Here is a 13301-nt window from a genome sequence, read left to right on the forward strand (position 1 = left end):
CTCCGTGAAATCAATGGCCTGCTAAGCCCAGGGTTTTCATTTTAATCTTTGGGGGGACCATTCTGTGTGACAGTTGTTTGTGTTTCTCCCTGTTCCTGTACCTGTACGCCATGTCGTCACTCGGCCCTCCCTCCCTCCCGCCCTCCCTCCTTCTCCTGGTCCATCAGATACTACTTTCGCGCCTTTTTTCTGACCAGGCGCCATAGCTAGCACTGGGATCATGGAGCCCGCTCAGATCACCACGGCAATTATGAGCACTATGAACACCACGCGCATTGTCCTGGAGTATATGCAGAGCCAGGACATGCCAAGGCGAAACCCGGACCAGGCGAGGAGGCGATTGCAGCGCGGCGACGAGAGTGATGAGGAAATTGACATGGACATAGACCTCTCACAAGGCACAGGCACCAGCAATGTGGAAATCATGGTGTCACTGGGGCAGGTTGATGCCGTGGAACGCCGATTCTGGGCCCGGGAAACAAGCACAGACTGGTGGGACCGCATCGTGCTGCAGGTATGGGACGATTCCCAGTGGCTGCGAAACTTTCGCATGCGTAAGGGCACTTTCATGGAACTTTGTGACTTGCTGTCCCCTGCCCTGAAACGCCAGGATACCAAGATGAGAGCAGCCCTCACAGTTGAGAAGCGAGTGGCGATAGCCCTGTGGAAGCTTGCAACGCCAGACAGCTACCGGTCAGTCGGGAATCAATTTGGAGTGGGCAAATCTACGGTGGGGGCTGCTGTGATCCAATTTGCCAGGGCAATGAAAGACCTGGTGATAGCAAGGGTAGTGACTCTGGGCAACGTGCAGTCAATAGTGGATGGTTTTGCTGAAATGGGATTCCCAAACTGTGGCGGGGCCATAGACGGAACCCATATCCCTATCTTGTCACCGGAGCACCAAGCCACCGACTACGTAAACCGCAAGGGGTACTTTTCAATGCTGCTGCAAGCCCTGGTGGATCACAAGGGACGTTTCACCAACATCAACGTGGGATGGCCGGGAAAGGTACATGATGCTTGCGTCTTCAGGAACTCTGCTCTGTTTCGAAAGCTGGAGGAAGGGACTTTCTTCCCGGACCAGAAAGTGACCATTGGGGATGTTGAAATGCCTATCGTGATCCTTGGGGACCCAGCCTACCCCTTAATGCCATGGCTCATGAAGCCGTACACAGGCAGCCTGGACAGGAGTCAGGACCTGTTCAACTACAGGCTGAGCAAGTGCCGAATGGTGGTGGAATGTGCATTTGGACGTTTAAAAGCGCGCTGGCGCAGCTTACTGACTCGCTCAGACCTCAGCGAAAAGAATATCCCCATTGTTATTGCTACTTGCTGTGCGCTCCACAATATCTGTGAGAGTAAGGGGGAGACCTTTATGGCGGGGTGGGAGGTTGAGGCAACTCGCCTGGCCGCTGATTACGCGCAGCCAGACACCAGGGCGGTTAGAGGAGCACAGCAGGGCGCGGTGCGCATCAGAGAAGCTTTGAAAATGAGTTTTGTGACTGGCCAGGCTACGGTGTGAAACTTCTGTTTGTTTCTCCTTGATGAACCCTCCAAACCCCCCCCCCCGACCCGGTTCACTCTACTTCCCTGTAAACCAACCACCCCACCCCACCCTCCCCTCCCGCTTTCAGAGGCAATAAAGTCATTTTTTTTTAACATTCATGCATTCTTTATTAGTTCCTTACAGAGGTAGGGGGATAATTGCCAAGGTAGCCTGGGATGGGTGGGGGAGGAGGGATGGAAAAGGACACACTGCATTTTAAAACTTTAAGTCTTATTGAAGGCCAGCCTTCTGATGCTTGGGCGATCATCTGGGGTGGAGTGACTGGGTGGACGGAGGCCCCCCCACCGTGTTCTTGGGCGTCTTGGTGAGGAGGCTATGGAACTTGGGGAGGAGGGCTGTTGGTTACACAGGGGCTGTAGCGGCGGTCTCTGCTCCTGCTGCCTTTCCTGCAACTCAACCATACGCTCGAGCATATCAGTTTGATGCTCCAGCAGACGGAGCATTGCCTCTTGCCGTCTGTCTGCAAGCTGACGCCACCTATCGTCTTCAGCCCGCCACTTGCTCTGTTCTTCCCGCGATTCAGCCCGCCACCTCTCCTCTCGTTCATATTGGGCTTTTCTCATCTCCGACATTGACTGCCTCCACGCATTCTGCTGTGCTCTATCAGCCTGGGCAGACATCTGCAGCTCCGTGAACATCTCGTCCCTCGTCCGACGTTTTCTCTTTCTAATGTTCACGAGCCTCTGCGAAGGAGAAACATTTGCAGCTGGCGGAGGAGAAGGGAGAGGTGGTTAAAAAAGACACATTTTAGAGAACAATGGGTACACTCTTTCATTACAAGGTCGCATATTTCGGCTTGCAGGCAGCCATCGTAGGCCACAGTGTTTTGGCTTTTTTAACCTTCTTAACCTGCGGGAAAGGTTGCAAACAGCAGCGCATTTCCCATATCAAGGATGAATTGGGTTGTCCATTTAAAATGGGGTTTCAATGTAAAAGGAGGGGGCTGCGGTTTCCCGGTTAACATGCGGCAGAAACACAAGTAAACCACCCCCCCACACACACACACACACACGATTCTCTGGGATGATCACTTCACCCCTCCCACCACCACGTGGTTAACAGCGGGGAACATTTCTGGTCAGAAGAGCAGGAACGGGCGCCTCTGAATGTCCCCTTAATAAAATCACCCCATTTCAACCAGGAGAGCTTTCTGGAGATGTCCCTGGAGGATTTCCGCTCCATCCCCATACACGTTAACAGACTTTTCCAGTAGATGTACTGGCCGCGATTGCCAGGGCAAAGTAATCATTAAACACGCTTGCTTTTTTTTTGTAATGTTTACAAATAGTTACAAAGTTACACTCACCAGAGGTCTCCTGTGTGCCCTGAGGGTCTTGGGTGAGTTCGGGGATTACTGGTTCCAGGTCCAGGGTCACAAACATATCCTGGCTGTTGGGGAAACCGGTTTCTCCGCTTCCTTGCTGCTGTGAGCTACCTACAGTACCTCCATCATCATCTTCCTCATTCCCCGAACCATCTTCCCTGTGTGTTTCTCCAGTGAGAGAGTCATAGCACACGGTTGGGGTAGTGGTGGCTGCACCCCCTAGGATCGCATGCAGCTCCGCGTAGTAGCGGCAAGTTTGCGGCTCTGCCCCGGACCTTCCGTTTGCTTCTCTGGCTTTGTGGTAAGCTTGCCGTAGCTCCTTAATTTTCACGCGGCACTGCTGTGTGTCCCTGTTATGGCCTCGGTCCTTCATGGCCTTGGAGATCTTTTCTAATACTTTTCCATTTCTTTTACTGCTACCACTGCTTCATCTCCCCATATGGCGAGCAGATCTCGTACCTCCCGTTCGGTCCATGCTGGAGCTCTTTTGCGATCCTGGGAGGACTCCATCACGGTTACCTGTGCTGATGAGCTCTGCGGGGTCACCTGTGCTCTCCACGCTGGGCAAACAGGAAATGAAATTCAAACCTTCGCGGGTCTTTTCCTGTCTACCTGGTCAGTGCATCTGAGTTGAGAGTGCTGTCCAGAGCGGTCACAATGAAGCACTGTGGGATAGCTCCCGGAGGCCAATAACACCGAATTCCGTCCACACTACCCCAATTCCGACCCGCAAAGACCGGTTTTATCGCTAATCCCCTCGTCAGAGGTGGTGTAAAGAAACCGGTTTAAAGGACCCTTTAAGTCGAAAGAAAGGGCTTCGTTGTGTGGACGTGTCCAGGCTTAATTCGGTTTAATGCTGCTAAAGTCGACCTAAACCCGTAGTGTAGACCAGGCCTAAGTGATTCAGTGGCCATATCCAGCATAACAATTCCTGATTTCCAAATCTAGGGGCAGGAGCACCAGTGTATGTAAGTAACAAGCTCTGATTCATGGAGTGATCTGTGAGGGAATGACAGTGACCCTTGAGTCTATGTGGGAAGAGTAGCCATTGGGAGCCTGGTTCAGGTGGTGTGATTGTAGCCCCCGCTATGCATGTGAAGGTGAGACCCCAGCTGATGCTCCCTCTAATTGACCCCCCAATCCTCATTTGGTGGTGGAGGAGCTACTTTTCCTGCCCTCTCCTACTGCTGCCAAGTTTTGTTCAGCTCCACATGCGAACTTTCTCCCATCCCTCCTGTAGCAAGCCACAACAGGGAGGCAACAATAAAAAAGGGAGGGCGGAGGATTGTCATGCTCTGCCCCTGAGATCTGACATAGCTCCTCCCATCACGTCAATTATTATCCTCTGCAGGGGCGGCTCCAGGCACCAGCGCACCAAGCGCGTGCCTGGGGCGGCAAGCCGCGGGGGGGCGGCCTGCCGGTTGCTGTGAGGGCGGCAGTCAGGCTGCCTTCGGTGGCATGCCTACAGGAGGTCCGCCGGTCCCGCAGCTTCGGTGGCAATTCGGCGGCAGGTACACCGAAGGCACAGGACTGGCAGACCTCCCGCAGGCATGCCGCCGAATCCGCATTACCAGCGGACCTCCCACAGGCATGCTGCCGAAGACTGCCTGACTGCCGTGCTTGGGGCGGCAAAATACATAGAGCCGCCCCTGACCCTCTGTTGCGCATCATGCATGTCCCATCCCCTTTTGGGATGGGGCCTGGATTGTTATAGGCCCGCGGTCAAGTCTGCACGACCCAGCTGGGTCTTAGAGTGATGTGTCCTAACAGCCAAAGTCAATCTACTCACCCTCTCTGTCAGACAGGGTGATCCAACTGTCAGAGTCCCTATTGCCACCCTCCCAATCAGGACTGTGCAGCCTGCCAGTCAGAGTCAGGACGGCCGCCCTCCCAATCAGGTCCTCCCTCTCCACCAGGTCCCAACCCATGGCGCTGGTGGTGGCAAGGTTGCCCACCACCAGCTCAGCCAGGATCCAGCAAAAACACACCAAGCTAGTGTCCGGTTCTCCAACCAACTCCCCCAAAGACTCCCTGGGTTACTTTCTATCTGCTTCTCTGCAGCTTGTGGACTCGTAGTTCCCCCGGTCCCTTCTCCCTCAGTGGTGTCCAGAGCCTGTGGATCATGGGTCACTGCTATCTGACTGGCCTCTGCATCATGAAGTGCTGGCAGTCTTTCAGCAGGTACCTGCAACACACCACCTTCCTCTCCAGGAATCAGTGCAGACTGAGCTGGGCCACTCCATCTTATACTGGTGCTTCACTTTGAGTATGCCCAGTAGGGACGTGTGGGCGTGGCTTCCTCAGCCCACAGTGAGGAGTTAAACCCTGCAGTCCCAGTGCGGGGCATGCAGACCTCGTCACACCCTCCCTGAGCGGCCAGCAGCAGCTTCCCACTCCTGCTGCAATAGGTCATGATTTCTGTCCAGCCCCAGCTTCTGAAATTATGGGACTCAATCTGGGAGTTTCTAGTCTTCATGATCACAGAGAAAAGTTTGAGAGGGAAGCATGCAGACCCAAAGATTCTAGAGTGAGCCCCCCCTTCTGCAATAATCCCCAGCCACCCCCATGCAGTAAGTAACTCCCCCCCACACACACACACACACGTTTATTAGTCTTGTGCTGGGGTTACAGGGTGTAAAGTTACAAACTTCTACCATCACAATTAGCTACTGGTAGCAGTTACTGACATAGGTGTTTGTGCCCAGGCACAATTTGCTCCTTCTGCCTCTCCCATGCTCTGGTCCAGGGGTAGCAAATTGTCACAGATGGGGGTATGCATGTCACAATTTACTCCCTCTCCCCATCTCCTGATCCAGGTGGCAGCAAGTTGTGATGGTTAAGGGTGCTCCATCACAATTTCCTGCCATTGTGAAATCTCTATTATAAATCTGGACACAAATAACAAAAGATAACTTTGTAATCTGGAAACATTCTTATGACATTCTGGGGTGCAATGCAGACCAATGAGGGGCTGTGTCACCCCTGCCCTGCAACCTGGGGTGCCCCACAATGCCTTGCTGCTGTAGTTCCAAACCTGGGCTCCTCGCAAACGGCATGCAGCTTACACCCTGAGTGTATGTGTATCATCACAGCAACTCTGACCCCAGCAGTCTGTTAACAAACACCAGCCATATTCTGGCGTCCAGCAGCCTCTTAAACACCAGCCACACTCCCAGTCCCACATTTTCCCCAAAAAATATGTGTTCTTCACTGTCCAGGCCTCTCCTGGACAGTTCAGCTATTTTAGGTCTGTTGCCCCTGTAAGTTTGCTACTTATATGGAGTTACCCCATAGTCCAGTTTAACCAAAACACTAGGTTATTTTTGATTAAACTACAAAGAGAGAGATTTTAAGTGAATACAACCCTAAGGCATTAAAGTCAGAAATGGTTACAAGAGAAACAAAGATAAAACGCTTCCTACTGCTAAAACTTAAACTAGACTTAGTTCAAGGTGAAGTCCCTTACCACATGTTCCCAGTAACACTGCTGATCAAATGCTCAGGCCACAATCTGCTCCCAAAGTCCAATGGCTGTTTCTTTTGTCTTCTTAGGTGAAAGAGAGAGAGAGATGGATAGGGAGAGAAAACTTGGGGTGTTTTGCCCCGCACTTTTATAGTTCAGTCACCCTTTGAAATGCATTTTCCTGAGGGATAACCTTAGATCAGGGGTGGGCAAACTTTTTGGTCCAAGGGCCACATCTGGGTGAAACTGCATTATATCGTACTTGCTTTGATCCACCCAAGTGCGCAGCCCCGCCCCCACGGAGCACTGCTTTACTGCGTTATATCCGAATTCGTGTTATATCGGGTCGCGTTATATCGGGGTAGAGGTGTGTGTGTATATATATATATATATATATATATAGTTAAAATAAATTATGAAATTGTTTTGAAAGGAAAAGTGTCTCTCCTTCTTTATATCTTTCAGAAAGGGAAGCCAAATGGTAGAAGATGTGGTTCTATTCATCTTGGCTCTTCTGGGTATTTGTGTCTACAGGATTCTACTATGGTGGTGTGAATTCAGACACAACACCAATGATCCAATGGGCCAAGTGTCAGCCCAATGATAAGGTTTTACCTAATAGTATAGAGGAATGTGTTTTCTCAATTCCTAAATTAAGAAATACAGTAATAAAAGTAGTAATGGGACCTGTTCAAATTATAGAGTTTATGGCACAAAATTAGATGGGTAAGGTACTCATCACAGATGAGGCCCACAAATTTAGTATTTTATTCAGAGATCGAAGAAAGGGAGCATTGATCTGGCAAAGGTCTGATGAGAAATCACCACAACCTTCAAATTGTACATGGAAGTCTGATGAAGGAATAGGAACCATACATGGTAGAGTAGTTAGGGTAGGACCACGGCAGTGTGCACTATTAGAAGGATTAAAAATAATTGCACACTCACCAAATTTATTACATGTGGAAGAGAGGGTGGATTCAGGTATAGAACCCACAATTAAACCCCAGAAGATGGTAATGAAAAGAACAATGAAGGCAAACACAGAAACAGCAATACAGTGGATCAAACCGAATACAGCATCTATTGTCAATAGTATTTAAGGGTATGAGTTCAAAATTCGAAAGAACGATAGGGCAAAAGCAATAACCATTATCATGGGTCCTATAAAAGCCATAGAACAAAGTGTGGAAGATAAGAGATGGAAGTTTGTTACAACCTATTACGATGCTCATAAGTATTTTATTGTGTATGCCTCTCAAGAGCAAGGACACTTACTGACCCATCCGGCTTATCATACCACACCAAAGCCATCAAATTGTGATTGGGATGCTATTGATTATGTGGGTAAAATATATGGGAAAGTAATAAGAGTGGGACAATGGCAATGTGCCATAATAGAGGCATCAAGTGTAATGGCACGATCAGATAATTTAATCATATATCTGAATAAGAATTCCATCTGTGCTGTCATAGCATGGTACGTCCCTACACGGAGTAAGGAGAGTTCAAAAACAATACTCATACAATGGTATCATAATTTTATTAATTTGACAGAAACTCAATTTCAAATTATAGACTATAATAGAAGGGGGTCAATAGAATAGTTGTTCAGTGTGAATTATGAGTTGAAATTAAATATATAAAAAAGATGAACTTACAGATACCATGATATGCACATGATAGAAGGTGATAAGTGCAAACAAGGAAATTTGGGTCAAATTTTATTTCATTATTGCTGTGAAGATACTGTAAATATAACTAGAAGACGAGGAAGTAGGACTTGGAGAATGAATGGTCCTCACTTTAGTTATCCTTTCTCTTTTACATGGATATCTAAACCAGAGTCAATGGGCATTAGTCCCTATGTTGTGAAAGAGGATATCAAGAAACAGTTGATAATAGATCCCACCTATTCTCTAAAGAAAGTAATGATAGACTTAGAACATATGACTATTTCACACCAAAATCTTCGATGTAAAAAGTACACTAACCCATTATTTGAGGATTGGAAAAAGTGGATGGAAACTCAACTTCAACCGAGAACTCCAACCGATAGAATGAGAAGAGATTTGACGGGTACAATATTAGGAGGAACAGATACAGGCTAAGGTGTGTTGAACAGCATAGATACCGAGGTATTGGCCAATAAATTAAATTCAGTGGGGCAACATTTGGGAGCAATTTCAAAACCTTTAACATCATCTCTGAATGATATGAGTGTTAGTCATCATTTTATCATGAATTTGCTTCCTGTCTTGGAAAAGTTACAAAGAAAAGATCATTTGACTACTCTAAAAACAGTAGAGGTATTGCAAGACAACGTATCCTTAGCTTTAGCGTGTATACAGGCACAAACTTGGACAAATGATGTGGTAAGGATATTGTAAGAGATGGAATGAATGGTATTTTTCCTATTGAAATAAGAAGCATTATGTGGAAACATGCCTCTGAAGCCAAGAAGAGATTATACTCCTGGTGGAGGATGGTAAACTCCACATACAATCCTCAATTAAACCAAGCAACCACATTCATAATTATGATGTCTAAACCCTATATTAAATGGATATCTCCGATTATATCACTTGGGTTAAATATTAATGCAAGTGTAATGCAACCAATTGAACATAAACTTTGGGCAATAAAGCAGAATCAGACATGGAAAACTGTGGAACTTGAGGTTTGTATGGAAGAACGAGGAATTGGATATCTTTGTAGTAATGATGCAATTCAACATTATGACATGTTTAAATGAAGAAAGAGGAAAATGCCATTACCAATTAGATCCTTTTCCATTTAATGGTTCAATTGTTGTATATGTTGGAAGAAAATGTGTATATATTAGAAGTTGGTGCACATTATTTGAAAAAAATTACATATACAATGTAACACACAACTCTTATAAAAACAAGTGCTTGTATAATGTTACTTCAGTGAGTGGTTGCGATTTCAAGTCTGCACTACCCAAAATTGAGAATGAGGAAATTAAAGATCAATATCAGATATGAGAGAATTAACCCAATCCCTTTAGGATTAAACATAAATTTAGTTAGGCAATTGATAGATCATCCTGAATTACAAAGACAATTACAAAAGGATCAGGAGAATGCACAGAAAGTTAGGATCACTGTCTACCATTCCACTAAGAAAATTGAACAAGTATTGAGCGTATAGGAAGTGATACCAGACATAGATGGTGGGAAGTGTTTTTAGGATGGTCCCCCACAGCAATGGGATTCTTTAATGTAGTTTTTCATCCAATTGTAGTAGTCTTAGCATTCCACATTTTAATGATAATTATACTTATTGTCCTGGTACACTGGGTCAAGCGAAAATTCAAACAACTAAAGTACATGCAGATCCCCTACCTGAAAAGGAATTATTATAAAACACCAAGGAGTGTAACCAAAGTGAGAATCGAGGGTGATGAGGGATTGTGCCAGTATGAAGATATGATGGCTTGACTTCTGGCAAAGGAAAGCCTTGAGTCTGCTCTGGACAAGACCCCACACTTATTGAACTCACTGGATTACGAAAATGCTGGATAAATGAGTTTATCATACTAGCAAGAAGGGGAGTGTTACCAGACTCTTTCCTTTCTTTTTCAGTTGCTTAACTTCTGTGTAGTTTGCATCACCGTGGAGAGAGATACTGACAGCCAGGGGGGGTGGGGGTGGGGAAGGGGTGAGAAACATCGTAACAATTCACCTCTCCCAGTTAGCATTTCAAAGGTAGTGTTAGTAGGCTAGATGTTTTAGGGAAATTATAATTAATGTTAGTTTATAGTTAAAAATCCAACATGGCCACCACTATTATTTTCTATTAGGAATTCCTAAAATGGAGGACACAGACTAAATTGACCAATAGCAAATAAGAAACAAGGGTTGAACAAAGTTCAGGGAGATGACTCAAAACACCTGTGGGGAGGTGGCAGATAAATTAACAAATCAATTTAGAATTATAGGCAGACCAATACTGAAGTACCTTGGGTCCAAAATTTGGGGTAACATGTTCATTGAGGATAGGACAAGAAATAATGGGCTTAATTTGCAGCAAGGGAGATTTAGGTTAGATATTAGGAAAAACTTTCAAATTATAAGAGTAGTTGAGCTCCGGAATAGGCTTCTAAGGGAGGTTGTGGAATCCCCTTCCATTAAGGTTTTCAAGAACAGGTTCGACAAAAACTTGTCAGGGATGGTCTAGGTTTACTTGGTCTTGCCTCAGTGCAGTGGGCTGGACTTGATGACTTTTCAAGGTTCCCCTTCCAGCCATACATTTCTGATTCTATAAAGTGGCCATAATATGTAGCATACATGCATAGCTTCTTCAGATCTTTGTCAGAATATCAGCATTCTCATTTTCAAAACATTTCTCCGTGTTGTCAGCAAAACCATCCAACAGCAGATATGTGCATGCGCTTGCATCAATGAGCCACTGATGTCAAAGGGCTGTCTTCAGCAGATATTTATAAAATTTCCCCCACCCCTCAAACTCTGATTTTCTCAGTTATAAGGTGAGTAAATGAGGTGTGACCTGCTGTGATATATCTGAGGTACAATACAGACTAGTGAGTAGCTGTGCCACCCCTGCCCTCTAATCTGGGGTGCCATTTACACTGCTTTGCTGCTGTAGCCTCCAGTCAGGACTGTTCACAAAACAACCACCAACATGTAAGTCACTCCCAGCTTTGTGCGCATCTGCAGCCTACGAATCCCATCTAGTCTCTTACCAGCCTGAATTACATTGCAGGGTGACTCCAGCACACTCCCGGTCCCAGATTTTTCCCCAGAAACATATGTCCTGTTCAGCCCTCTCCGTAACAATACAAGCGTATAAAAAAATCCATCATTTAATTAACAGAAATGATATGCATCTATCTTGTTACCCCAAATGGAGCTTCCCAAACACTTCAATTTAAACATACTGTATTAGATAAAACAATAAAACAAGTTTATTAACTACAAAAAGATAGATATTAAGTGAGTACAAGTAATGAGGCATAAAAGTCAGAAATGGTTACAAGAAAAAAAGACAAGTAACTAGTGCCTAATCTAAGTTTTTCTCGCCACATGCTCTCAACAGTCTTACTGGCCAAATTTCTTAGGCCAGGACTCCTTCTTCTATTTAATTGCTGCTTCCTTTGTTCCTTTGAGTGCAGTGAATCGATGGCTAGAGAGAGAGCGAGGAGGAGGGGGTACACTGGGGTGTCTGCCCCTTCTTTTTATAGTCCTGTCTTCCCTTGGAGAACCATTTCCAGCTGGGAGCATGGTGACAGGTGACTGCATGAACGGGAACTCCATGCTATTTCTTTGCTAAGTAGATTTTTCACCCTTGTCCCCTTTCCTGCCAAAGAATAGCCACTTAGCAAGTAATTGCCTATTGACCTTGTTTACACTAGGCTTAGGTGTCAGCTTGCCCTTTGTCTCTGAGGAACTGGTTTGTCCACTCCCCAGATGTGAAACATATTTTAGTAACACCACCAAGTGGAATCTTATAACTTTACATACAATGGTGCCACACATTTTACCAGGACAATAGTGACAAGAAAATTAGGAGTTTTGAAATGATACCTCACAAGCATAACTTGTACAAAGATTATTACAATAGTGTGAATATAGGGGTACAGGGGTGAATACAGTGATACAGTCCATCACACTGCCCAAGTGGCTTGCCTACAATAAAAACATCCTATACAGTTTCAGAAACAATACAGAGCAAATCTAGTAACTGCCACCATAGGCACCAACATGGAAAAAAATGGTGGGTACTGGGCATCCACTGGCAGGTCCCCTATCAGCACCTCCCCCTTCCCCCAGCATCTCCTGCCTGCCAGCAGGCCCTGTTGATCAGCACCTCCCCCTCCCTCCCCACACCTCCTGCTTGTCACGATCAGCTGTTTCATGCCGTTCAGAAGGCTCTGGGGGGAAAAGAGGAGAGAAGTGAGGATGCAGTGTGCTGGGGGGAGGGATGGAATGGGGTGGAAAGAGGTGGGGTGTGGGCAGAGGCGGAGCTTGGGGCAGAGCCAGGGGTCAAGCACCGCCCCCCTGGCACATTGGTAAGTCGGTACCTGGATTGCCACACCCTATTTATGGATGTTTCTGGACCAGGTGATCAGTCCTACACTCTGCAGATGCACTGAGACACAACATCACAATGTTTTAGGTAAGCTGAAATTATTTTTGTTGCAGCCTATCAGACTGTGTCTTCACAACTTTGTGGCTATCACAATAATGGATTAATTAATATTACCATCATAATGTAAGAAAGGTGTAAACACAATAAATGGCCACTTTACTTCTGAATGAAAGCGTCCACACAAAGGTTTAAGATGCTGTTGTAACCCACACACCTCCTGGGTATGGTGTTCCTAGCCCATCTAGTGGCACCGAGACCACTTGGAGAGAGAGGGAGGGAGAGCTAAAATGAGTCTGCTCTACAGACTTAGCTAACACCGAATTGGCTTTTTGCTCATGTGGTAGCGGCTCATGCACTAAGCTCCAGAGGTCCTAGGTTCAATCCCACCCACTAACAACCAGGGTTTGTCGGTATTGCACTGTAACTTACGCACCTTAACGTCACATCTTTACTGTCACACAATCTAGATAATCGCTCAATAAGGGAAGAGAATAGGGGGAGGATATCTTAATTCTTTTAGTATAAAATGCTTTTAACTGATTTTCCATGACACCTGCATAAATGGGGGTCTGCAGATATTCAGGCTATGTCTACACTAGCACTTACTGCGGATTAACTTATGTTGCTCAGGGGTATGAAAAAGCCACCCCCCTGAGCGACACAAGTTACATCAAGCTAAGGGCTGGTGTAGACAGTACTATGCTGGTGCGAGAGCTTGTCCTGCTGACATAGCTACCGCTGATCACGGGGCTGGCGTAGTTAAGCCAACGGGAGAGCTTTCTCCTGTCAGCTTAGAGCAATTACATTAGAGA

The 13301-nt window shown here is 46.2% G+C and overlaps 1 protein-coding gene across 1 annotated transcript; it reads right to left on the reverse strand.

Annotated features, from left to right (window-relative positions):
- Nucleotides 1-1642: 1642 nt before the first annotated feature.
- On the reverse strand, nucleotides 1643-3295 carry LOC135984142 (mediator of RNA polymerase II transcription subunit 15-like). Its single transcript, XM_065598539.1, has 2 exons — nucleotides 2874-3295; nucleotides 1643-2273 (listed from the first exon to the last, which is right to left on the reverse strand). The coding sequence occupies exons 1-2, from the start codon at nucleotides 3262-3264 to the stop codon at nucleotides 1771-1773; spliced, it is 894 nt and encodes a 297-aa protein (XP_065454611.1). The 5' UTR covers nucleotides 3265-3295; the 3' UTR covers nucleotides 1643-1770.
- Nucleotides 3296-13301: the final 10006 nt, after the last annotated feature.

The sequence above is a fragment of the Chrysemys picta genome, chromosome 5, assembly GCF_011386835.1.
Source record: "Chrysemys picta bellii isolate R12L10 chromosome 5, ASM1138683v2, whole genome shotgun sequence".
Lineage (NCBI taxonomy): Eukaryota > Metazoa > Chordata > Testudines > Emydidae > Chrysemys > Chrysemys picta.